Genomic DNA, 26,310 nt, shown 5'->3' on the forward strand with positions numbered 1-26,310 from the left:
TTGTATCAAATTAAGTCAATGAGCTATTCTAGTCCATCACTTTTTTTTTTTTTAAGAAGCACTATGTAAATATTCAAATATCCTAATTCTCCTATAGAAAAAAAAAATCCTAAAGCTCAAACCATAATGTACATTCCTCAACATGAGTATAACATGTTTATATATTTAAATCATAATTTCTAGATTACCAAAAAAATAACTGTATAGTTTATATGAATTTCGTAAATTATATGAATAAACAAAAAATTAATCAAGATAGGTATCGGTCTATGTCATTTATTAAGATCAACCAAATTAGCTACACCTAGTCAAACTCGAGCACACTCATAACTACCAAGCAAGTCCTCAGCTTAATTATATTCGAGACCTATCAACCTAAATGTATGAGCAATGATGTGCTTCCTAGATTCTCACCTATAAATCTAAATGTTACCCCACAATTATCACGACACTAGAAATTTCAAGTAACATTCTGAATAATGTCCAACCAAGATTCAATACAAAACCTAATTCTATGCTAAAATCAAGCTAACACACTAATATTATTCTTAAAAAAAATAAAATAGGTAACACACTAATATCAAAAAAGTCCTTAACTTTGTTTTTCCTCAAAATTTAGAAACATTTACTTGCTATTGGAAACTTGATGCCAATATCATACTAATGTCTTTCTAATTTCTTTGTTTACATGTATTTATTATTAACATCAGCCATACAATTAACTACTTCATCACTAAAGTATAATGATATGAGCTAAGAGTCTTATAACTCAATGATGTTGCTTGATTCTCTCATAGAAGACAGCTTGGGCTTGATTGAATCCTCCATTCTCCACTTTAATGTAAGCAAGAAAAAATATATTAATACATATATTAGTTATGAATAAATTAAGTTCACTCCCCCAGGGATATAAGAATAAAGGGAAATTTTTTAAAAGGCTTTTAAAGGTTTAATGTTTTTTTCAATATTTTTAAATATTAATCCAACAATATGGTGCTAGTAGAAGGAACAAAACGATTTTATTTGGATCTTGAAAATTATCATGGAAAAAACTATCTTAAATGGATATCAAAATTCAAAACTCAAAGTGCTAATATTTCAAATTTATTATATTTCAAAATTACTTTCAGGTTTGGTGAGGTTATAGCTTCTGATTGGTGTCGTCTCTACAAATATGTATTTTTTTTAAAAAAAAAAGAAAGAAAAGAAAAGAAAATTCATAATGAAAAGGTAGCATGTTTTATTAATTGGAAGTTAAGTGTCATGAAATGATTTATAAGAGCATTATTTGACTTCTTAGGGCTCCTTGTTTTGAGCGAATCTTCGACAATTCTCCAAATTTTAGCTAAAAAAAACCATTTTATTTTAGATTTAAATAAAAAAAACTTAATCACGCTTTTAAATAAACTTTTCATCCTTTATGTATTCCATTTAAGTAATATTTATTTATTCTTTCTTTGTTTACAATCAAAATCTTCACCACTCATTTCTTTCAAACAAGAAAGTATCTTGTGTTTCAGGCGTATGCAGCGAGTCTCTCATAGTATGTGAACTGCCCCACATATTATGAGATAATATACACTAGTTACCGTAGGATATGTTCACCTCCAAAACAGTCTTACCTAAGCCAGTACATAAGTCAACACACACAAGTTCAAAGACCATCCAAAACAATGGCCATGGAGCCCCAAATCCAATTACAAAAACCACCAACAAACCCCAAATCACCGGGAACAAAAATCCATACCACCAACAAAACACCACTTCAGACGGCCAACATCCAACCCAAATTGTTAAACACATTCCAAATCAAACCCCAAAAATTGCCACTAGCCACCAGCCACCACAACTCACTCTACCGCCAAACAACCAACTCCAAGCTCAAACACCACCAAGAGCCACCAATGCTGTTGTGAAGCAAGATTGAGGGATAGTATAGTTTGGTATTGCATTACCAACCCCCATAAAGAGGTGGAAAGATCATATGTTTGGTCAAATCTGAAAAGAGTATTTTAAGCTCCCTCAAAAGCTTAAAAGGGCGTTAAGTTAAAGCCCAAATTTGGAGCCCTTAAAGCTCTTTTTTTGCATTTCTTGTGGTACTCCTAAAAAAGAAAATTATTTCCAAATTAGCCTAAAAAAGTTTTGCATGGCCTCCTTGGCCAACCCAGTAACCTCCTTCATTACCAGTCACGGTCTTACTCTGAAATATACTTTGCTTAAACATAGCTTTCGACCTGCGTAGGTTCTCTGTTGATGCTTTGGATCTTAGGCCAAGAGCTTGCGAGTGCAATAAGCTCCCTGTATCCTTATTTCCATGCTGCATAAAGTGCTGCTTTGGTTGTTAGAATCTGGCTAATTTCCTTCTTGTTGGTGTACTAGGAGCAGCATCCTTTGTTGATGGCCTGTCCAGTGCGACATTTTCATCACAAAGGCGCCACCATCCCAATTTGCTCGTCAACTGTGAGTGCAATGTCCTAGAATTATTAGAGGAAAATTTTGCCATCCATGACCACATTGTTGCTTCTCACCATTAATGCACTCAAACTGAACCCACCCTTCCCCCACCACTTCACAAAAATCAAAATCAACCCTGGGCTCCATGATATAGAATAGGTAATAATATCAACAACATTGACAATTAATTGGGTTGTTTGGATTAAAGTATGAAAATAATTATTTCTAGATTAGCATACACAAGCATTTTAGTAACACTTCTGATGCCAAACTTTCTAAAATATAAATCTATAAGTGTTCTTGAACCAGCAATTTTAAGTAGGGAATGAAATTACAAAAACATATCTTTATGGTACAACATTCCTGTACAGATTAAACCAGGGTACATATCATAGTTTAACATTTCTGGGAAAATACCTCAAAAAAAAAAGCCTCGATTAATGGATAAAAATTCAATTAAGATATCAGGGTAATTCCACCTTTGTAATTATTCATATGTATATTTCATACAGTCTACAACCAGATTTAATCTGGAACATGGTGACTGGATCGAGTACTTCCACCAAGTAGGATTTTGCCAAAATTCTGAATATGTAGCTGTTAGTTGACTCAAGGAAAATTTAAACTTCCACTCTCTGCAATGCTCGGCTTATTGGCTCTTGGAAATACTGAAGAGATATAAGTATTGCTTCCTATACATAAAGATGCAAATTGAGCAAAATCATGAATAGTTAGATAAGATTTTTTTTTTTTTTTTTGGGAACTGAAAAATGGAGAAAATATAAGAGTACCTCTGTTCGAATCGTTCGACTCCCCTGATGTGGACATGTGTTCAAGTATGAATCAAATACCTCCTGCGCATTTTTCCCCTGAAAGCAACATTAACAGTATTCAGTATTTTACGTTTCTCTTTTCCTCCTTTAGGCTGTTAAACTAGCAATATAATTGTGGCTGGTCATGTGAAATTATAATGGACAGAAATTTCAAGCAAGTCCAGAACTCCATTACTAAATCTAATAACCAATGCCTCCCTCAATTCCTTTTCTCATGCCATAAGTGGGTTACATGTTACAATGGATACACAAATAAGAAAAGAACAAGTGCACAGTGAGATTAGACATTCTTTTAAGTCATAAGACAGGAGTATTAAAATCCCAGTTAGAAGCATTAAAGAGAAATAAAATGATGTTCTCTGTTTTCTGTTTTCTATTTTGCAGCTCTATTCAAGAAAGATAAATCTGAAAATATCTTGTTACCAAAATCCATTGGCACTTTCTGGAAACATGTTTTCCCAAACAGGAAACCAAAAAATGTTTACAGAAATTAATCTTTCATCTAGTAATATACCTTTAAATTATTGTCTTCCTCGATGCTCTCTTCCAACCCAGCAAGTCCGCCAAAAGCAATTAATAGATGCCTAAAAATTAACAAGCATCAAGGGTAAATGCATTGAGAATATATATATTATCATGATGCATACTTGATTTCATATTGCTTCATATCTAAAACTTGGGCTGTTCTGAGAGATGGTTTTGTCATCTTTGATTCCCCAACTGCATAAGCTTAATTATAATTTAGACAATGCTAAATTGAGGGTAAGGCTGTCTACCAACCACCTCTCCCATACCCTGCAGAAAACAGGAGACTAGGTCCGACCAACAATTCTAGTACGTATTATCCCTATTGCCTACCTGGTTACTGCTTGATGCAATTTGGCTAATAAAATTCCCATTAAAAAAAAATCTAAATTTGAATTCTAAATGAAGTTGGGAAAAATAGGATGTTAAGAATACTACAAACCCAAACATAAACATAAAGCAAGGAAATATGTTGTACCCTTAAAAACAGACACTACTGAATGCCACTCACTTATCAAATCAGATCATTCAATTGCTAAAAATGCCTACTAAACAGACACTACTAAAGTTGATTTTCTTACTCACCTCTTTCTAGTTTCCTGCTTAATACGATGAACATAGAAGATCGTAAAAGTGATTTTATTTTTAGCCTTTAAAAGGCATAGATATAGATCAGAGGTTATTAACTTAAGCAGCTGAAATTTTTTCCATTGTCATCATGAGGCAGCCCACTAATTGAACTTTATATATACATATATCAGCTGGCTTAAATTTTACAGACAGAAACATTAGTTCTAGTAACCAAAGAGCAGCTAGCCAAAGAAAGTCCTACAGAAACTGACAAAAAAACTTTTTTTTTATTATTATTGATAATTATACATGAACCCAGAAGGTCTTTGAACGACCTCTTCCTCCACTTTGCCCTTACAAGGAGAAAGTGTCACTGGGACTAGAGCCCATTGGACTCAAAAACACTTTTTTTTTTTTCAATAAGTTATAAACAATCTTATTTACAGTCAAGACACCAAACAGAAACATACCTGAAAGTAGGTATGGTCAGATCTGACGAATTAACAATCAGACCATGCTCTGAGGTACCAATCAAATGGTCATAGCCACCCTGTGAATATAAAATAAGTTGATGGAGAAAGGCCATCAATGAAGGGTTACCAAGAAACAATGCTAAACAGAAAGGGGAAAAAGGGAAAAGATAAAGAGGAAGAATGAGGATGAATACCTTGTATGGGCAATCCTTAAATACTGAACTCAGATTGGAAGCATATCGAACTCTATACCCCCAATACATTCCTGATTCTTCCCTGGGCTTGGAGGGCGAGGCAATTTCACGAGGTAAATCTAGATTAATGCAATTTTGGATCATAAACTTCAGTAATAACACAATTTTTTTCCCAATTACAGGAAGATGATGCATGAAGGCATAATAAAAATGAAACTTTAGGGAAAAAGAAAAAGAGAAAAAAGATCATTGTATTCTAATGCGATGGCAGATAGAACTCACCACCAATACTTTATCCAGATACCATAGCAGGTGGGGTGAATATAATGAATGCCAAACCAACTTAACTACAATTTTTTTTTTAAAGGCAAACCAACTCAACTAGAATTTAGTTCCAAGAAAATGAATAGGTTGCACAAATGAAGGAAAAAGCTGAGATATGCACAAGGAATTAAATGATCAATAAAAATGGTCCACATGACTCAGCATTCAGAAAACAAAATAATATGATTAAGAAACCACTTAGACAAATTAGAAATATCTACTCATTACCAGTATCCAGGTTGCGGTTGGTTCCCATAGCTACAGTAACTCTTGTTCCAGGTTCCACAACTTGATCAATAACAACATGCTGCATAAATTACCAGTGAATCAATATTTCTTTCTTATTGAAAAGTTACATGCACACCTAGTAGGTCAGGAACCTCACCCTCCACCCTATTCTTACCCCAGGAGAGGAGGTTCCATTTTGAGGTAAAACTCATTGAAACCAGTGAATCAATAAATGAACAGACTTTTGGAAAACATTATATACCCTTTTATTTTACGTTATTGGGAAATTGGGGGGGGAGAGAATTATCCAATCTTCAAATGCAAGGTAAAAGTGGAAGGTGCTATCAAAGGGAGTCAGCACATATCTTCACTTAACTGTTTTAATTAGAAAAAAAAAAAATGTTCGACAGCTATTGCTTTGCATACATACTACAAGCTGACATATTAACAAGATTTAAAGGTCAGTATAAAGACAGCAACCCAATGCTAATGAATAAAGACAGCAGAAAACTAAATGAGACATGGCAGACATACACGAACAATGCCCCTTGACCAGCCCACTAACCATAAATTAAACACAACGAGCAATCCAAGTGGTTAATATGGATGAAAAAATTATGGGGAAAAAAACAAGTAGGACCATTATACATAAAATGTGTCCTGCAGAACCACAGCAACAGTGGAAAGAGCAAATTGAAGTATCTACTGAGGCACTTACATTCCAATACCCCCTACAAATGAATGTATATGGCCACATGCGTGCGCGCATGCGCACGCGTGCGCACACACACACACAGAGAACTATAGTTGACTTTAAAATAGTGTATTGGCTTTCAAGTAAACCAGGAAGTAGACAATTAAACTCCAGAAATTAAATACAGATTAAGGTTACAGGATAACAGAGCTCAATTGTTGAAGCTCATGACGTTATCATTTGTTTATCACTGCTGGATTCATTTGGCATGAACATAAATTAATAAGTTCATCAATTGTTTGCCATCATGAGTCACATAGGTTATTTGACATCCAGATACTAGATGACCGTGCCCATAAATTGATGCGTGGACACATATTGCACAACTGTCTATAAAAATTTATTTTGTTGATGCCAAATAGAGGGGGAAGAAATAATTAATTAATAACAATTGAACAAAAAAGCTTTAGGCCGAGCAAAATTTGACTGTACCTTATGTAGACCCACATCAACAAGTGTTCCCGAGTTTAGAGATCTTTCTTTTAGTGTGACACCTACAAAGTTAATTCAAGATATCAAAATTTCAGGCATACATCTAATACTATGGATTGAAGGAAACAAACATGGTCATTAAAACTAAAATTGTCAATAGTTTCAAGCTAGCTCTAGAAGAAAGACATCATACAACACAATCATGTAATGCACAATGTTCCCTCAGTTAAGAGCAAATATTTTCATCCTTGTTAAATTCAAGTCAAGAATTATAACATCCAATTTTATACATCTTAAGATCTTTGGTCAAATAATTCAGAGTTCTGTCACAATTTTCTCTTTCGACCAGATACACCTTTTTTATCATTGGTAAATTACAGACAAAGCCAATGCATCCTGAACCTACGACCTCACCCTTTACCTATAACTTATAAGAGGCGGAGGTGCCAGTTTAGCTAGAGCTCATTAGCACAACCAGACACAACTATTCAAAGACTTTCACATTTCATACAATCTCAGTATGATACTCAATGTCTTTTTTTTTTACCTCTATAATACACTAATAACGTTGCAGGTATTTCTATGCATTGAAAGCCAAAACGCTCCCTAATTCACCATCAATCATCAAAAATGTAACCACTCCCCACAAAATTCACATTTTTTAAACTAAACTATCATTACCTTCTCGATAGGGAGCCCACTCATGCTTACGCAAATGGTGCGGAGCATCAAGTGGTGGCAACACACCCTGCAAAAAAACAGAACATGAAACAAACTTCAACCCATTACACACCAATACTCAACTAAACAAAATGCACTTCAATTTATCAACAACAAAATAAATAAATAAAATCTGCATTTCAGTACCACATATCTCAAGCTATTATGCTTTGGAAACAGAGCTCTCCTCAAATATTGAGGCGTCTCAAGATACCGCAAGATCCTAATAAGAAAAGGCGCGCCGGTCTCATTCTCATCTGAACTATCCAATTCAGTAACACTGTGATCACTCTTGTTATCAAACACCACCACCTGTTTGTTTATACAAATAACAACAACAATTGAATCATTTCTTTCAATGCAATCCAAAATACGAACAAATTAGAAGAAGAAGAAGAAAAAAAATGCATAATGTTCAAACCTCATCGATTCGGAAAATCGTTGCAGCACGAGCAATCTGACCAGCCAACTGAGAAAAAAATAAATAAACAAATAAATAAAGATAATATGATATACACAGAGGGAGAGAGAGAGAGAGAGAGAGAGAGGTACGCGAGTGGCGAGTTCGAGGGATTGGGCGTTGTTGATGATGGAACCGGCGAGGGCTATGGTGACAGTAGGGATTTCCTTTGCTTCTTCTTCTTCGTGGTCGTTGTCTGCTTTGTTAGTTTGCTTCTTTTGCTTTTTCTTCTTCTTCTCGTTATCGTGAGAGTCGCCATTAACAACGAGCTCGACTTCATTTTGTGGTTGTGGTTGGGATTCGGCTTCGGCTTCTGCTTCGGCTCTCGCTCTCTTTTTCTTCTTCGCCATTACTAATTAATGTGGTGTTTGAAGAAGCTAGTAGAAAGTTTAGAAACCGCGCCTAGTTTGCAAGGGTTTTGAGTTTCAGCTTGGGAGTGAAAGGGTTTAGCCCAAGCTTATTTTCTTTGTTTATTTTGCTTAATTTTTAACTAGACATTTTTTTTATTAAAGTTATATATATATTTTTGGGTCATTAAAACTTATATATGAGCAAAAAAAATAAACCTTTAAAACAACGAGTTACTAAAAAAAAAAAAAAAAATTGAGCCGATCTCATTGCACTGGAAAGTAATAATAGTAATAAACTTCTAAAAAATATATCTATTGTGATTAAAAAAAAAAAACTCAAATTTAACTCATTCATTTCTTGTACTCATTAATGGAAGTCGGACCCAAAAATACCAAACAAATTATTAGCTAAATTGAAAATTTTCAAGCATGTAGGTCCTCTTAGGGATCATTTTGGCAATTGACAAGGGCTTATTCTATTATCAAGTTGGAAAAATTATTAGGTGATCTCATGATATAGTACTCTTTTTCCTTAAATTCATGGTGAAATATACCATGAATTTAATTAATGAGATTCATCATGAATATGAGAGGAGGAACTACTACGTTATCATGTTTCGGAAACACCTAATTACTTATCAAATTGTATTGCAAACATAAGGACGATATAATTACAACTCGCTTGGCTTATGCGCTTTATTAGTGTTAGTATTGAAATTAATTATCTTTGCAATTAAATTTAACGCATGCACCAATCCTGCCTTGTTTTACTACATTGATTTTTGTTTGCAAGACAATGGTATGTTACAGGCTGCAGATTAAGATGAAGCATATACATAGATTACAAAGAAACTAATAGATGTGTTGACCATTTAGCCTAACTACAATGGGCGCTCAACTTTTATACCCTTTTTGTATCTTCTGGTATTTACCATGATCTATGTATTTTGATTAACTGTGGAACATCCAAAAAAATGTCAATTATAGAGCCGTGTAATATATAATGTGATGTAGCATTTTATGTCTTCTAATTTGGTCCTCTAATTCAATTTTATCGTTTGACTATTAATTGTGTTAATTTAATACTTGTGCCAATTTAAACTGAACTTTCAAAATCAAATCAATTTCATTCTTACATCTCATTCTCATTTAAATTTTAACAAAAGCTAATGAATGTGGCAAATACAACATACATTAAAAAGATTAGTATTAGAAAATAGATTAGTATTAGAAAATGTAAAAAATTAATCAATTCAATTATAATTTCGTTAAAATTTAAATGGAGAGGGATCCCTACAATAATATTTTGCTTTATTTTAATAGTTTTGAGACATATTAAAATTTTAAATCAACACAATTAATTGTTCAGAAATCAAACACAATTAATAGTACCAAATTATTAATTTGACTTCAAATAACTTTGTCATATAATTGGAGGACCAAATTAGTAATTTGACTGCAAAAAAAGAATCAATAGGGGAAAATAGAAGAAAATTTTACTCCTATATATAAAGGCCAAGGGCTATCCTGGTTAATTAATCAAAATTTTACATAGCACTAGCAATGTAAAAGGTCATTCTCCCCTTTTTCCTTTTCTGGCTTGAAATACACAATAGCAATCTCAAATGTCATTCTTTCATGTTTCTCTCGTTCTAACTTGCATTATAGCTTTACCTCAAATGCCAAATGGTTAATCATTCCTAGTTCGTTAGAGCCCGATTGGTCATAGAGTTCAAAAATTGTTGATTAAACATATGTAAAAACTTTGGTTTAAAAAATATTGTTGAAAAACGTGTTTTGGTGTTTATAAAACAAAAAAATGTGCTTGGTATCAAAATTTAAATAACATATTTCATTGTTCAAAAAACATAAATATATGTTTGGTATGTTTGTTTAATTTTGTGAAAAAAGCTGCCCAAAGTTCGAAATAAATTTTTTTTAATCAGGAGAGAGTACACATCATAGAACCCGTTGTGCAATGGAGATGGTCTCTGAGATAGACTCTCAGAAAAAACCATCTTGTGCAAGGGAGATATCTCGGGTCAAGGACCACTTTGTCCCTCATGACACCAATTTCTTCCTCTCACGGCACCATAGGAGTATACTTGTAAACCATGATTCTAGCTTCAGTTCAAGCTTTCCGCATTTGCTTAGGCTTACTTCCATGGCCATCTGCACCATACATCTTGAAGCAGCTTCTTACTCTACTAGTACTAAGGAGCCAGACCAGATATACATCTATAATTTGGGTGGATAATACTTGAGAGAAGAGAAAAGAGATGGTACAGCGATTTCAAAAAACAAAAGAAAACAAATATAATCATTACTGAAACACTAAAACCTTTTGATTCAAATCAAGATTCAACTTTACATGATAATCTATTAATATCAAAATCTAAGAAAACTATAGAAGTGTTGTCCTTTGTACGCAATGTTCTAGCCTCACTCAACAAATAATTAGCAATCTTCTCTGCTGAACTCTCATCTGTTGAGTATCTCTCCCTTGTCTGTCAAGATCAGAAATTTATAGATATATTTAAATGACTTGGGTGATAATACCCGAAGAAACTTTAAATCTTTTTTTTTTTTTTTTTTAAAGTCATAATACACAAACTTCAAATCATGTAACAAGATAATACCTGAAGGACTAGTTGTATTGCCTTCCTTACACCAATGACGTCCCAGAACCCATCACTGTGATTTTATTACAATCCCGTTACATTTCCAAAATTTTCATAATTATTAAAAAAAAAAATACACACGCACAAAATAGGCTATCATTGAGAGAGAAAAATATATAAGATCACTTTTTATAAAGTACTTTGAAATAAAAACGGACTTGTTCAAGAGAAGGAAACGACTATATGATGATCACATTCAATTAAATCTTTTTTTAGTCAGTAAGTTACACGCTCAACAGGTGGGTCTTGAATGCATAACCTTGCCTTGTACCTTACTCTTAAAAGGGAGGGAGTGCCATTTGAGCTAATCCTCATTGGCCATGAAAATTTAATATCCAAAATATGGCCATCAGTTGGATCAGCCAACAATGAGCTGAATCAGGAACTAAGGCATAAGTTATCATATAGACAATTATTGTCAAAACTGAAGCCAATGAGATCTGCCTCAAATGACACTTCCTCCTCCCACAAGAATATGTGGAGGGTGAGGTCGCTGGTTCAAAACCCATTGGGTTTGTGTGTAACTTACCGATATAAGAATTTTTTGCTGAAACTGTTGCAGTGCACAAGAATTACAAAGACAAAGATCAGAAGCACAAAAACCTGGCCAGTAGTGCAAACGTCCCACTAGCTTGATTGATATGTACAACTTGACTTATATAAGGCACTGAACTGAAGCGGGAATCCTGCTGTTTAAGAAATTTGTCTCCAAGCATTCGGCCAAGGTTCAAACCTGAACCAGGGAAGAAAAAAACCTTGAGCAACTAACCATTACTTATTTATGTAATTGAAAAAAAAGTTGAAGTAATTTTGCCATTACCACAGAGACGAGTTTCCCCATCTCTCAATGGTTCTCCTGTTTCTTCAATTCGAAGTCTTTCAGAATAACTAGTTATTCTATGGTCTTCGGTCATCTTAACCTGTTTTCCATCAACACTGCCAAAACAAAATCACAACACAGTATATAAACATATAGTCACAAGCAAATTTTGAACTTGCATGGACTAAAAGAATCAATATGGAATACCAGAGGTTCAAAACAACGGGAAAAAAAAAATTATACAAGAGGCAAAGACAAACACAACATGACAAAATCACAAGCAAAAAAAATTTCAACAGTAATACATGTACATGTTATGTGTGGACACTAGTCATTGTAATATACGAAGATAACATCTAATGATAATATGATGTGATTGTTAGGATGTAAAGTTGATAGCCACCAATGTCCAGTTATATTCTACCACATACAAATTAAACATTTCATTTCAGAAGAGAATGGAAATATAAATTCAACATGTCCTTGTCATAAGAATAGCAGAAATCAAAGTAACCATTCCAACGAAGATAAAAGCGAAAGACCCCTAACTTCCATACTTGCCTACCAAATTCCCCATCCAATACACTAGCATACAAGTTTTGATCATATGTTTTCCTAACAATCCTATGCATGAAATAATGACAACATGAACACATACTTCATAACACAAGCTGAATCCCCAACATTTGCACATTGCGCAAAGAAATTTTCATCACCATCAGCCCATACCAGAAGCACTGTTGCAGTACAACCCTGCAGCGAATTGATTATTATGATGTGCAAACCACAACCTTAAATTAATAACAAAACAAACATTTAAAAGGAAGATGGAATAACCCTTTTCACGCAAGGTGTGGTCACCAAATAAAAAATACCAATCAAATGAAGCCTACAGTTTATCATGCAGTTAAATAGTTACATCCATTATCCAAGTTGCTACTGCAATTAAATATCAAATCACACTAATGAAAAAAGGAAACAAAATAGAGAAGCTAACAGCACATAAATCTACAGAAGAGGTACCTTTTTTTTTTGTCTTTTTCTCTTGTATAGAAAGATCTCTCTTGCTCTCTCACACACTCCAGGTGAAATAAGTTTATAGCCATCTAGGCGCATGCATATGCACGGATTCAATTCCTTATAATATGCATTTGAAAGAAGTTCTTGTTAATGGTAAAAGGAGAGCTATGAATGTAAGGGATGTTCTTATTTTTACCAGAAGGATTTCAATCCCCTGGCCTCCCCCCAAAAAAAATCTCAGTTAAGGTTCTTATTATTAAATATTATTTTTTAAAGAGAAATGGCATATTTCTTCTATCAGCTTACCAACTTCTATGCAAGCATGATGGCTGAAATTTGCAACTCTCTATAACCAACTTTCCTTCGCTATTGTTAAAATATCAACATTACATCAAAACACTCGACAGCTACCAGCATTAAAGCAAAGGGTTACCAGGTAGATTATTGTAGTAGATGTTGAGGACTGCAGTAAATGAGAACTCTTGGGACCACATCAAGAAATCATTCTTGCTGTGTATAACATGACTATCAGAACCAAAACATAATAGCAGAAGCAATTGCCAATAAAACAGCATAACTCCTGCAACCTTTATCACGGTTTCCAGAGAATAGCTTTAGTCAATCCAACTAGGAAATGTGTGTTTTGGATCTTTAAGTTATTACTTCCCATTTTAGCCCCCACCAATCATTTTAAAGAATTCCGAAGACAGATCATGGATATTAAGGTAGGAGTCATAATTCAATGTAGATACCTAGCCCCATCATCCACAATATTGTCCATATTGTAGCCAGTTAATGCTAGAGATGAATGAATCATTATAATTTGATACTGACAAATAAAATGAATCATTTTAAGAAGCATATATTTACCATTTCAATTAGAAGTTTCAGATAAGTTACCACAAAATGTTTAGCCAAACAGAAGGAAAATTAAATTTGACTACAGGAGAACAAGAAACTACCTCATAATTATGATTCATGCATGCTTCTGTCTGAGAGAATGCATCCCTCAGAACATCGGAAGCATCACGTAGTGATAAAACCCTCTCTCTTTTTAGTGAATCTGACAAAATAGCAGCAACCTTCTCAGGTAGAATTCTGTAGAAGAAAATTATTAACAGTCATTACTAAAGTATTAGACAACAGCCAAGTGCCACAAAAGCATAACATCTCGGTGCACAATATTGAAAAGCAGGACCAGGGGCAGACTTTTTTTTTGGGGGGGGGGGGGGGAAGGGGAGAATTTGAAGAATAGCATCTCAAAGGGCATCATATGTGAGGACAAAGGATTGTTTGAGATTCACAATCTTCAAAACCCATCATATTTTGAACCTAACCCAATCCCCCAACCACAGATTGTTGCAGTGTCAAGTCAGTTTTTGCTGTTCGCATATATGCCCAGGTTCAAACAGATATTCAGAAAACGCATAACTCTGCAGTAGCTTTCACTCTCTCTCTGTAACATTTATGCATGTATGTATATGTATTTATGAATGTGTCTCACATTTTTTTTCTTCAAACAGATGGCCAGTAATTTTGGAGAAGTAAGATGCATGATGGCCTACTATGAGATGTGGCCAGGTTCAATTCAAAGAGGAGGTTCTTTTATGGTCTGGTGCTGATTGCAGCCAACCCTAGTGGTTTTCCTCTGCTTGGTGCCAAATCCTAGTTTCCATGCTTCTTAGTGTGAGTGTGTATGGATAACAAAATTCCTTTGACATGAATTACATTCCTAAGCATTTGAAGTTGTATAAACCAGTAATTGGGTATAAAATCAAGTTCCTCAGGCTTCCATAATCACATCAATAACATAAACACAAAGCATGAAGCAATAACTTAAAAACTTGACGTGCTGAGTAGGGAAAAAAAAGGAACAAATTGATCTGTTATCTAACAATAATGCAATTTCTCAAAGAGGCAGATGACAGAGTTCATAACCCACAGCAACATAGAACATTTAAGATGAAGTAGAAAACTAACTTGCTAGCATATTTGGCAGCTCCTGCTCCACCATGTCCATCGCAGATGCCAAACAAACCAAACTGCAAGGTGTGCATTTACGTTAGTATAGCTATATCAGGTAGATGTAGAGGATCTTCATTGAAGTAAACACAACAACTCCAAAACCTTGTCAACACCAGGAAGAGGCCATTGATAATAGCACACATCTTCCATTGGAAGCTTCTTTCCTCCTCTACGCATAGCCATTGGATCTGATGCCACACCAACTCCAAAGGGGATCTGAGACTCAGTTTGAGACGTAATGTGAACCTGATACAGTATATATCAGGTACTGATAAAAAAAGGGTAGCAATTGTGGCATTAATTACATTTTAAAATAACATAAAAAAGCATGAATTATACTTCAAAAAATAATTAAATTACTTTCCTCTTTCACAGTATCATCACACAAGAAATTTAACATACTAAATATAATATATATTAAACAGAGTCCAATCAAACCATCCACTAAGTAAGTAAATTTCTTAAATCATGTCCTTAATTTTCCTTTTATACGCACACACACACAAAGAGAATGAAGTACAGACCTTATTAAAGGTTGGAATAGAAGCGCTAAAAACAAAGATAAGTATAACAACCCAACATCATTAGCTAGACTCATTTTTCTTATTTGTCAAAACTATTATCTTTCCCTTAGTATATGAAGCTTCAAAATGTCTCTTATGTTTTAATTTTAGCTCAGGGTTTCTCATAAAATTGAATTAAGTCTAAAAAATTTTTAATAGAAAGGGAATTTAAAGAAAGAGAAAAGGTGATCACTGCAAAAGGCAATATTAAGAATATTTCAAATGTTAGACTTTACAATGTGTCTGAATAATTCTTCAATAATTTAGAAAGTCCGTACTCCAATATTCAAATTGAAAACAAGCACACAAAATTCTATAATGAAGACCATGTAAATAAATAAAAAAATTACAATTCAATTAGTTAAAAAAAAAAAAAACCTTATCAAAGTATCTTTCCTATATGCAAGAACTTTTTGCCCCTAGACAATATTCAATAAGCCAAAACAGCATATCCATTCTCTCCTTTCATGTATAGTCCAGTACTCATTGTAAACATAATTATATTTATCTAGAAATCAATCACTATTCCATAGAATCAGAAATGAAAACTACAGTTCTAACTTGAAACAGGATGACATTAACTTACATATAATTTGGAGGTTGTGCCAAGAGTTATTACATTTCCACTTGCAAGCTCTATTGGGTCACCCCAATGTCGACTACCAGAATCAGGATGGTTGATTGACTGTGAATTTAAAAGTGTTCCATTTAGGCTACCCATGTCTATAAGTTCCCACTTCATTTTCTGAAACCAATAATGTAATTATACGATGATTAGCATAAATATACATCATAAAAGCAAAGTGGAAACAAAGTGGTAATAGTTATCATGTAGGTTTACATTTGAATTCCAGTTTATCATTGCATGCTTCCCTGACACCTCTGAATCCTTCAATAATAAATCACTTGGAGAAACCCTTCCAAGGGTCAGTGGAAGCCTAGATGTATTTGTTGACTGTACAGAACAACGAAGCCCACGAGATGGACCAGAGATAACCTCCAGGGTGAGGCAGCTTCCTGCACTTCTAACAGAAAGATATGATGACATGTTTTTCATACTTGGCCAATTATAAGAGATATAGAAATTGAACTTTTCATACAAGTGAAAGAGATTCAAAAAAAAAAATTACTTTGATTTAGAATATCCTTGAACACAAACTCTTGAAATTTTTCATCTTCTAAACTCTGTCTACCATGTTTTTGGATTTCTGATATTTGGTCTGTTGACAAAGGGCGCCTAAGCGTCTGACCAAACAATAAATCTTCCGGAGGATCAGAGATTAAATCTACAACCAAGCTATCACCTGGAAAGAGTAAAGAATACAATTTCGCTTTTGCTGAGGACTTAGAAGTGGAAGAGCAACTAAAGCATAACTACTAATTTAATATTGTTAAAAAGTGATACAGGGAAGGAAACATTGAATACCTTGAGTTGTATGGTGAGGTAAAGTGGGAAGCCTTTGTTTATAAATGAGTCCATGAGACCGAGGTGAACGGAAATGCCCTTCATTTTGAAGACTTGCTCCCTCCAGATCATAATCCCTTCGCAATTCATTGCTTTGGTTTCGGATAAGATCCACATCGTCTGAAACAAGCGGCCTATCTAGATCATCAACCTACCAAAGACATAATCACAAGAAGTGAACAACATGAGAAGTTAATGTTTTTTTTTTCTCTCCTTTATGAATTATAAGTCATATGCCCAGAAGGAATGCATTGTAAAATAAGCAGGTTTATAAACATATAACCACCACTGGAAATACAAGGAAATTTATTAAGAGTTGCACACAATTCCATAATTTCACTTTTATGCAATGATATCAAAATTTAAGACTAAGTTACTTGCCTTCGAAATCAACGCGAACTTTCCAATCCTACCATATAAAATTCACTTAGTACTCAGCTAAGAGGACAACTCAAAAACCCCTTAATTGTATTTATAACATTGATAGGTGTATGATATAAATCTCAAAAATAACAACAAAATGATATAAGCTGAAATCATCCTTTCCCAACCAAAAAAATATATGTATTAAAGAATACCCATTCCCATAACCAAAACTTGCATACAAAATTCACCCCGCCCCCCCCCCTGCCCCAAAAAAAATCATAAATTAATCCCAAAATTTTCAAGTCGGCTATGAATCCTCAAAAGATTAGTTAGGATCGCCCACATGTATTCTTTTCCTCCATTCTATTCTATCTAAATTCATACTATCTTTTACTTCCTTAATTGATGCGTCCCAATTTATTATTTCTACTAATGTGATTTCTAGTCTTCCTCGACCTTTTTTCATTTCATCCAAAAAACTAAGTGAATCACCAAAGTTTGCACTTTTGGAAAGTTAAAGAGTTCCCTAGCTCCACTAAGCAAACCAAGTGATCAAACTAATGTAACAGTCCAATTGCCATGAGTTGGCTCAAACACCAATCTAAACTCAATATTTCCAAAACACCCAAATTACCACGATCCAACAATTTCACAGCTCAAAACAACATCAAAAACCTAACAATTCAACACAAAACCCTAAAAAAAAAAAAAAAAACATTGCTCACACACTGATCACTCCAACAAAAACACATCAACGCATCACGAAACAAAAACTAAAACCCTTAAAAAAAAAAAAAAAAAAAAATCCAACGAATGTGAGTCATCCACCAAAAATTCTCAAAAAAAATTTATTTTTTTCCCCCGAATCTTATTATTTTCTCAGCAACCAAACAGAGCATTGCACAAAGATCAAAAAACTCTAAACCTTTTTTGAGGTAACAAAAAAAGTAAAAATTCCACAATACCTTGATGGTGCGAGAGCGAGTAGAAGAGGAAGAGAGAAAAAAACGCCATGGCTTGAAGAAGAGAAGGATAAGGAGAAAGATGAGAAGAAGCATAACTACAACAACTACAACAACAATCACAACGACGACAACATTGCTCTCTACCATCGCCATCGTCCACGCTCTCTCTCTCTCTCCTCTCTCTCTTTCTCTCTCCTCTCTCTCTCTCTCTCTCTTCCCCCCACGGATAGATAGATAAAATCAGATTGTTAATCAGGTTTTTTTGGGCTTTGTTTGCGACAACCTCGCTCTACGCTTTGAAATGGTCGCACTTTATTTTTATTTTATTTTTTGTTTAAAATTTAATTTTAACAAAAATTAATTTTAATTAGAAAGTTTTTGATCTCGTTCATTAATTAGGGGGTGGCATTTTCTTGGTTTTGGTGTACTTAGAGATAGTGATGTGTAATTAATTATTGGTTAAACTATTTCAATTTTTTTGGCCGACTTTCTGGAATTTTGGCCATTTGGCTTCCTTAAAATTCACAACTATTAATACACTGTTTGGTAATGTTGTTCTAGTAATATTATTTATATTTTTTAAATATATATATAAGTAAAAAAAGTGTGTGAAAATATATATAATATTGTTTAAACATTGAAAATTATTGTTCAAAATACTTTACCAAACATCTAAATAATTTTGTGTTCTAAATTCATTTTTAAATGTCATAATCTATTAATCTAGTAAAAAAAATTAATATTAAAAATATTGCAAATTTTAATTACCAAAAAAGTAAGGAAAAACTTAACTACGTTTTAAAGGTATTTATTAATGAACTAATTTTAAAAAGTTTTTATAAAAAAAAAAAAACAACAGTTTTTTTCAATTTTTTATAAAAATGGTATAGAAACTTTTCTTAAATGGTTTATTAACAATAGCTCTAAGAACATCGTTAACATGATTTATAAAAATAATTTAAATTCGTTTATTTATTAGTTGATTGAAACCATCAATCATATTTATTCACCTTAAATTATAAATTTTACATAAAATTGTAAAATTTGTAATGGTTTGTGTTTTTTTATTTTTTATAATGAGATTATAGGTTATCCAATTTAGATTAAGTTTTGATTTGTTTTGTTGTTGTTAAGTGTCTAGAATGGTAGTACAAGAGTCTGGAAGGTAAGTTGAGCAGTAAAAATGATTTTTTAGGTGGTGAGTTGAGTGGTGACTTTGTTCTTGTTATGGATTTGAGATGGATTAACTTCAGGGGGAAGTTAATTCGGTTAGGTGTAACTGTATTTATGCTCTAATGTTGACTGTGTCTACAACTAGAAGGAGGCCAGGGTGGGTAAGATTAACTGCCTCTTCTGTTTTTTCAGTTTTGGGCGTAAAGGGCCTGCACTTGTTAGGCCCATTGATTCAGCCCATTTGAACTAGTGCATTGATATGGTCCAATGGGTCAGATTTAGTTAGCCCAAACTTGCAGTCTACGATATGTGCCTTTCATCCCATGCTTGTAGGATTGTTTAAAATAGTTGTACCTAGAAGAAAATTTAAAAGTATGGCTATTCTATTGTGACCAACATGAGCATCCACGTTAATGGGGGCAAAAGTTTAGCAATTTAATACTCCAAAAAGTTATTTTATCTATTTTACCATTTTATTTTACAAAACACCCAATAACAGTAGTTTTATTTTAACATTTAACACAATAAAATAATATAAACAATACAATAAAATAATATATTTACTACAATAAACAACAACAACCACCACTACTAACACAATAAAATAATATATTTTTTAATAATTTTTTTTTTATTTTACCTTCAATACTTCAATGCATAATCATCTTTGGCTGTGCACTGTAGCACAACTAGCCAAATGATATGGCTATAGCTCCACCAATGCACTAACTTTTTGTGCCAATTTTGTTATATCTAGTTGCTAAATTTAGCATTTTAACTGTATGCCTCCACCAATACAAATGCTTAGGAGTCCATTCTACACAAAAGGCAAATGGCCATACCATGAGAGAGAGAGAGAGAGAGAGAGAGAGAGAGAGAGAGAGAGAGAGAGAGAGAGAGAGAGAGAGAGAGAGAGAGAGAGATTTAATACTTTGAAACTAATGTTTCCTCCTTTCACGTAAATTGTAAGTCTTACCATGTATTTAATCACTGAAATTTACTATTATGTAAAAGCAAGAAGTATTATTCTTAAAGTATTGCATACTACCACCGCACACCCTTGGTGTGATGGTCATTCCACAAGTATAAGTACTTGTGGGTTGTGAGAGGGTAAGGGTCGGGGTTCAAGTCTCTAGGAAGGAGCTCCACACACATATACATTTAGATTAGGCTATAATAGAAATTTTATCTTGTATAATAAAAAAAAGTATTGCATACTTAATTAGAGAGAGAAAATTACATTATTTTTATTTTCGCCCAATCCTTCCAATAAAAGATTTTTTATATTAACTATTAACATAGATAAAAAAAATTTAAAAAAAAATTAAGAGAAATGATTCATAATATTTACCCTTATCATAAGTATATTTATTAACTTTCATATAGAGGAAAATGTTTCCCTTTTTGGTCCAACTTAGAAAATCTAGAAATCTCAATTTCTCCAGGATTTGATTATCTTTTCTTATTGGTGTATATCATATACTTCTTCATTGTAGGAAATTATCTATGGTTATAAAGAAGGGGGAAATGTAGGATTATGACTCTGAAGAAGAAGGGCTTCCCTGAATTTTATTAGTGTATATAGCTTACCATTTGAGCGGTTGATCCTAATCTGAAAGTAAAACCAACTATTCATTTTTGTTTATCCTGGCCAAAAACCACATACAGTAATCCACTCATTGTATAAGATTGCTATGCCATACATCATATTGGTGAATATAGGTTTGGAAAAAGTTAACAAATTTTGTATTAGACCAAGTGCCTCAATTTAGTTTAAATTAGTTTTAGCATTTGGTCTAAGAGGCATGATCTTTTTCTTTTTCTTTTTTGTAAAGAAAAAAATTGTTAGAGTGGCGATCAGTGTGTACGCAATACAAGGTGCAAGGAGCACTAAGGTGTTGCTAGTGCGTAGGGGGAAACTCAAACCCACGATCTAAGTCATTTGGTCCAAGTGCCTTACCACAAGACCACCAACCCAGTTGGTGCATGGTCTAATTTTCTCATTAAGGAGAACTTGAGTTCAATTTTCTTTCCTTTATTTGTAAGAAAATAATTACAGCTAGCACTTTGAAGAAGCAATGACTTCAAAATATGAACATATGAATGTTTTTCAGGGTATGCTTTTCCAGGATGCTTTTGTTTCCATTAAGCTAGCTGAGAGAGGAATGTCAAATCTTTATAACAAAAATGAAAAAGGAAAAAAGTGATGCAAAAGAGATCTTCAATTTATGCCAATGTACTCATAGAATGAGAAAAAAGAAAGCAACCTAATATGATACAACTCATCATGGTACAGTGTAGACAAAAAAGTTTATGAAAAAATTCATACCTTAAAGTAGGAGCGCATATGGAACTGATGAGTTCTGAACATTCTTTTCAAACTTGGGGAATGAATTTTTCTCAACCTGGCCAGAGCATGTAACACTCAATTGAATACTTTAATTTAAGAGAGGGTATTAATAAGGATAGAGACAGTGAGAAATGGAATTCAGAATTCTTATATTTAGAAAGGATATTATGAATGATGATTTGTATAAAAGTTATAGATTGCTCTTTTATTAATTAGGATTTGTTGTATCTATTAGATTAGGTAAAGATTTTTAGCAGTTACAAAAGTGAAAATTTCATGCATGAAAAGAGGTAGGTTGCTACCTTTATTTTATTTTATATATGTGGACACTTTTATCGTTATGAAGTAGACGATATAGAATCAAATCTTCCTGTATCATTAAGAGTTTTGTAATTAAACCCGTACTTCTTAGTATTTTCAATAAAGAGACATTCAGAGTAAAAATCTTCAAATTTTTTATGGCAATAGACTTTTATATAATTATACATACATGCGTACAATAATATTTAAGCTTTTGTCTTTCGTATGAAAAAATAATTTAAAAACACTTTTTTTTTTTTTGTAATTAGAATACAACACAAATTAAAATTTACTGTACTATGCCTATACAAAAAGTTTTTTTACTTGAATGACTTTAAATAGTCAATTTTGTTACTAATATCTTATAAAATAATATTAAAATCATAACATAAGTACACTGCCAAATCAAGATAAAAATTTGTGAAAGGGTGTTTGGTCTTTACAATCTCAAAAGAAGGTTAAGAATCTAATATGAAGAGCTTGCTAAAACCTAATGCCCATGAAAGCCAACCTTGTGTGCAGAACTATTATTGATAATTCGAACTATGATCATTGTCACTTAAGATCCGTTTAGATAGAAAAACGGGAGGATAAAAAATATTTTAGTTTCCTCTCGTGTTTGGTTTAAAAATTAAAAAGTAGAGGGATAGAAAACGTAGTTTGTATAGATTTACTTTTATGTCCTTACTAGATTTTTTTTAAGTAACAAATTAAATAATAAAAAAAAAGGGAAGGGATGAACCCAACAACAACAAAAAAAACATATGAAAAAAAGAACAACCGAATGAAGTATAAAAAAGAAAAACAAAAACCAAAGTAGGAAATTAAATATATAAAAAATAAGTAGCAGTTGAAGAGAAAAATGACAACAACAAAAAAACACCAAAGACAAAAACTTAGTTTGCTTATCAAAAAAAAAAGAAAAAAGAAAAAGCAAAACCCAGTTAACATTCAGCGATAGCACAGCTGCACAAGGGTTCTTTTGTCCATTTTTGTTCTCTCCAGTTTTCTCCCAAATTTGGAGAGAAAACAATTTTGGTACGCACGGAGAGAAGACACCTGAACTTCACCAGTTTTTTTTTTTTTTTTTTTTTTTTTTTTCCTTCAACCAAACACTCACTCATTTTTTTTTTCATCCTCCCTAAAATACACCCAATTAAACATACCCTTATGCTCGGAAACACCACTACATGCTCTATGGTCTTGCCTAGCGTTGGATGCTGTGTAAACCAATATTAAATAATGGGATTTTTGCAATTCCACTCACTTTTTGGATTTTAAAGATCTTGTATCATGGGTTATGTAGAAGAAGGAAAATTTAGAGTTGTTTACGATGATAGCTTGGTCAATTTGGACTTGAAGGAACTAGGTGGCTCACTGGCTCCCTATGATCCATTGATTAAAATTGTGAAGTTCTATTTTAGGCTCTTTACTCAATTACGTTATTCTCACACTAAGAGAGAAGGTAATAGAATTGCTCACAGTCTAACTAGGTATGCGATAAATAACTTGGATTGTGTTTTGTGGATGAAGAATATTCCACCACAAATTTATATTGTACTTCAGGCTGATATAACCGTTTTTTCATAATATAAGTGTTTAGTATCTTCCCTAAAAAAAATTATAATGTAATATATATCTATATATATATATATTAAATACAAAACTGTTCTTTTGTCCATATTTTTCAGGTTGGTAAAACTTCATATTCCATACACAAGTTAAATAAAAATAAATTGATGTGTCTCACTTGCAACTTTCTATCTATTGATGCCTTAATATTGCAACATATATTAAAAATAAAAATTAATATTATAATTTAATATAATTAAAGAATAAATATGAATTAAATAAAATAATTTTACCTTGTTTACTAATTCCTTAATCCTTAATTGAACTTAAGAAATGTTAGTGCCATAAAAAGTTTCACAATTTTTGTGATACTAGTATTTTTCTTTGAGCTTTTCTTCTTCTCTTTAATATTGGTAAAACAAAAAAGAGGAAGGTGAGTTTGAGCCATGGGCTTGAGCAGATGACGTTTGCTTGTTTAAGGACAGGTAATAACGATATCAAACTTACAGCCCCAAAAGCAAATGTGGCGAATGAATTGAATGTAAATAATTCGAGAAAGATTGCCTCCTCGACTGAGTGTAGCAAGGATCAAGTAGTACATCATATTAACTAGAATGATATTTTAGAAGGTTTTGGAGATGAAAATATGTTTAAAAGGGGCACAGAGAGCAAGAGGGGTTGAAAAAAGATCTTAGAGAAATCTGTTACTACCGCATTGACTGCTTTGTACCTAAGTCTCTGACCGCATTTATCAGGAAGTAATACCTGAACAGTGATTTTGAGCCTTACAGCTATCACCTAGGGACTTCCAAAAGAGGCGGATGGGACAAGTATCAAAGAGAGCAATCTGAATCTACACGTGGAGAGTAAGAACGAGAGAGAGGAGGAACTATAAGAGAGAAGAAGGTCCTATAAAATGGGGGGAGGGGGGAGGATATTTGTAAGGAATCTTTAAGTAAGAAGAAATATAAACACTTGGTTCTCGGCTTGAGTTCGAGGATAAACTTCATCTTATAAACTTGTTCATTTATATTGTTTTGTGATCTTGGGCCATTGCCATTACTGTTTAAGCTCATTAGAATCAAGATTTCTAGCCCATACTCTATAAATTTATTGTATTGGGTTCTTTGGGCCTATGTCCTCCTTCTTGTTGGGCCGAGACTCAAATTGCATCCTTACAGAAGTGGTGTGGCTCCAATCATATTTATTGTTGTATCATTTTTTAACATTTCTAGCAAACTCTTTTTTTCTTTTTTCTTTTTGGAGTAGTGTAATTGTTAATACTTTAAACATTACTAGCCTTATCACACGCGCTACATGCATGCGATGATGTTTTTTTTTCTATAGTGTCATAATTTTTCATTAATTCCAATTTGAGGTTTACATGTTTTATTATTAATATTACGCATTTAGAACTACTAATACAACCAGGAGTGTCATGAGGCTAGATTAAAAAAAATCAAAAAATATTACATTTTTATTTTGTAGCAAAAAAAAAAACTTGCGTTTTTATTATATATATAATTTTTATTTTGAGAATCTACTTTATAAGTGGATAAACCAATTTAAAAATCAACAGAAGAATGTCCCTATGTTTAGGCAATATTTTAGTGGGAGTTAGAGTTATATTTTTACCGAATTGTCATTTAGTTTTGTCTTTACTTGAACATAGGAGTATAGGGACATTTTTTAACCAAAAAAAAAAATGAAGATCCCAAATAGGGGTAGCCCCTTAGAGCATTTCCAATAGGCTCTCTAAAGCCAATTATGAAGAGTAAACACACAAAAAAAGCCCTCCAACAGCCTCTCCATCTCCAATTTTTTTTTTAGATTTGCTATAGTAGCTCTCTTGACCTGGAGAGCACTGTAGCAATTACTGTAACATTTCTAAACAATATTCTCTCTTAAAATAATACCCGGTTGAATAAAACATAACTTTTTTTTTCTCTTTCCTCCCTTTAACTTTCTTCTTCACTCTCTCTCTGGCTTCTCATTAGAAAACCCTCTCTCTCTTCTCATCAAAATATAAAGGGGAATCAGGAATCAACTCTTAGTCAGGACCGGCCGTTCCACTAGGCCAATTAGGCAATTACCTAAGGTTCCCAAGTGGAAGGGGGCCCCAAATTTTTTGAAAAGAAGAGGTAGTAGGGGAAAAAAAAAAAAGTTTCAAATGAATCACAAATATCTGGCACATCCTTTTAACTAAAAAAACAAAAATTTTGGTAGATTCGATTAAACATGGGTTCTAAACAAAATCATTACCCAAAAATAACATTATTATCCTCTAGACAAACCAAAAATCAACCAGATAAACTACAAATCCGGTCTAAGAGATTAACTACAAAACAATCACAAATCAAAACAAATAAAATAATTCAAATCTCTAAAATTTTTACCTTTCTCTCTGCTCTCCGCCTCTCCCTGTCTCTGATTCTCTCCACTGTTCTCATCTGCTCAACAGCTCAAGCAAGTTTCCTCAGTTCCTCCACCTGGACCGCCTCTCTCGACTGCTCAAGCAAGCTTTCTCTGTTTCTTCACCTCTCTCAACTGCTCACCGTATCAGGTTCAGGTATAAATATTTGGGCACTTGGCTTTCTCTTCATTTTATTTGTTAAGATAATAAGATTGGGCCCTAGTTTTGTATATTAATTTATGGCTGCTTGGACTGGACATTAACTTCACGTGTGTTTGGG

General features: G+C 33.2%; 2 protein-coding genes across 2 annotated transcripts; both read right to left on the bottom strand.

Annotated features, from left to right (window-relative positions):
• Window positions 1–2,749: 2,749 nt before the first annotated feature.
• On the bottom strand, window positions 2,750–8,437 carry LOC142623666 (uncharacterized). The gene is made up of 11 exons (XM_075797106.1): window positions 8,060–8,437; window positions 7,929–7,976; window positions 7,655–7,819; window positions 7,469–7,535; window positions 6,788–6,849; window positions 5,602–5,680; window positions 5,050–5,168; window positions 4,853–4,932; window positions 3,802–3,871; window positions 3,246–3,323; window positions 2,750–3,146 (listed from the first exon to the last, which is right to left on the bottom strand). Exons 1-11 carry the CDS (start codon window positions 8,315–8,317, stop codon window positions 3,075–3,077), a joined length of 1,098 nt encoding a protein of 365 aa, XP_075653221.1. The 5' UTR covers window positions 8,318–8,437; the 3' UTR covers window positions 2,750–3,074.
• A 2,171-nt stretch (window positions 8,438–10,608) lies between these two features.
• Window positions 10,609–18,508, bottom strand: LOC142626358 (protein phosphatase 2C 70). Its single transcript, XM_075800181.1, has 13 exons — window positions 18,223–18,508; window positions 16,853–17,042; window positions 16,557–16,730; window positions 16,268–16,443; window positions 16,013–16,171; window positions 14,966–15,109; window positions 14,819–14,880; window positions 13,801–13,936; window positions 12,477–12,571; window positions 11,819–11,934; window positions 11,602–11,731; window positions 10,957–11,011; window positions 10,609–10,824 (listed from the first exon to the last, which is right to left on the bottom strand). The coding sequence occupies exons 1-13, from the start codon at window positions 18,373–18,375 to the stop codon at window positions 10,672–10,674; spliced, it is 1,743 nt and encodes a 580-aa protein (XP_075656296.1). The 5' UTR covers window positions 18,376–18,508; the 3' UTR covers window positions 10,609–10,671.
• Window positions 18,509–26,310: the final 7,802 nt, after the last annotated feature.

Source organism: Castanea sativa, chromosome 2 (genome assembly GCF_040712315.1).
Source record: "Castanea sativa cultivar Marrone di Chiusa Pesio chromosome 2, ASM4071231v1".
In the NCBI taxonomy this organism is placed as follows: domain Eukaryota; kingdom Viridiplantae; phylum Streptophyta; class Magnoliopsida; order Fagales; family Fagaceae; genus Castanea; species Castanea sativa.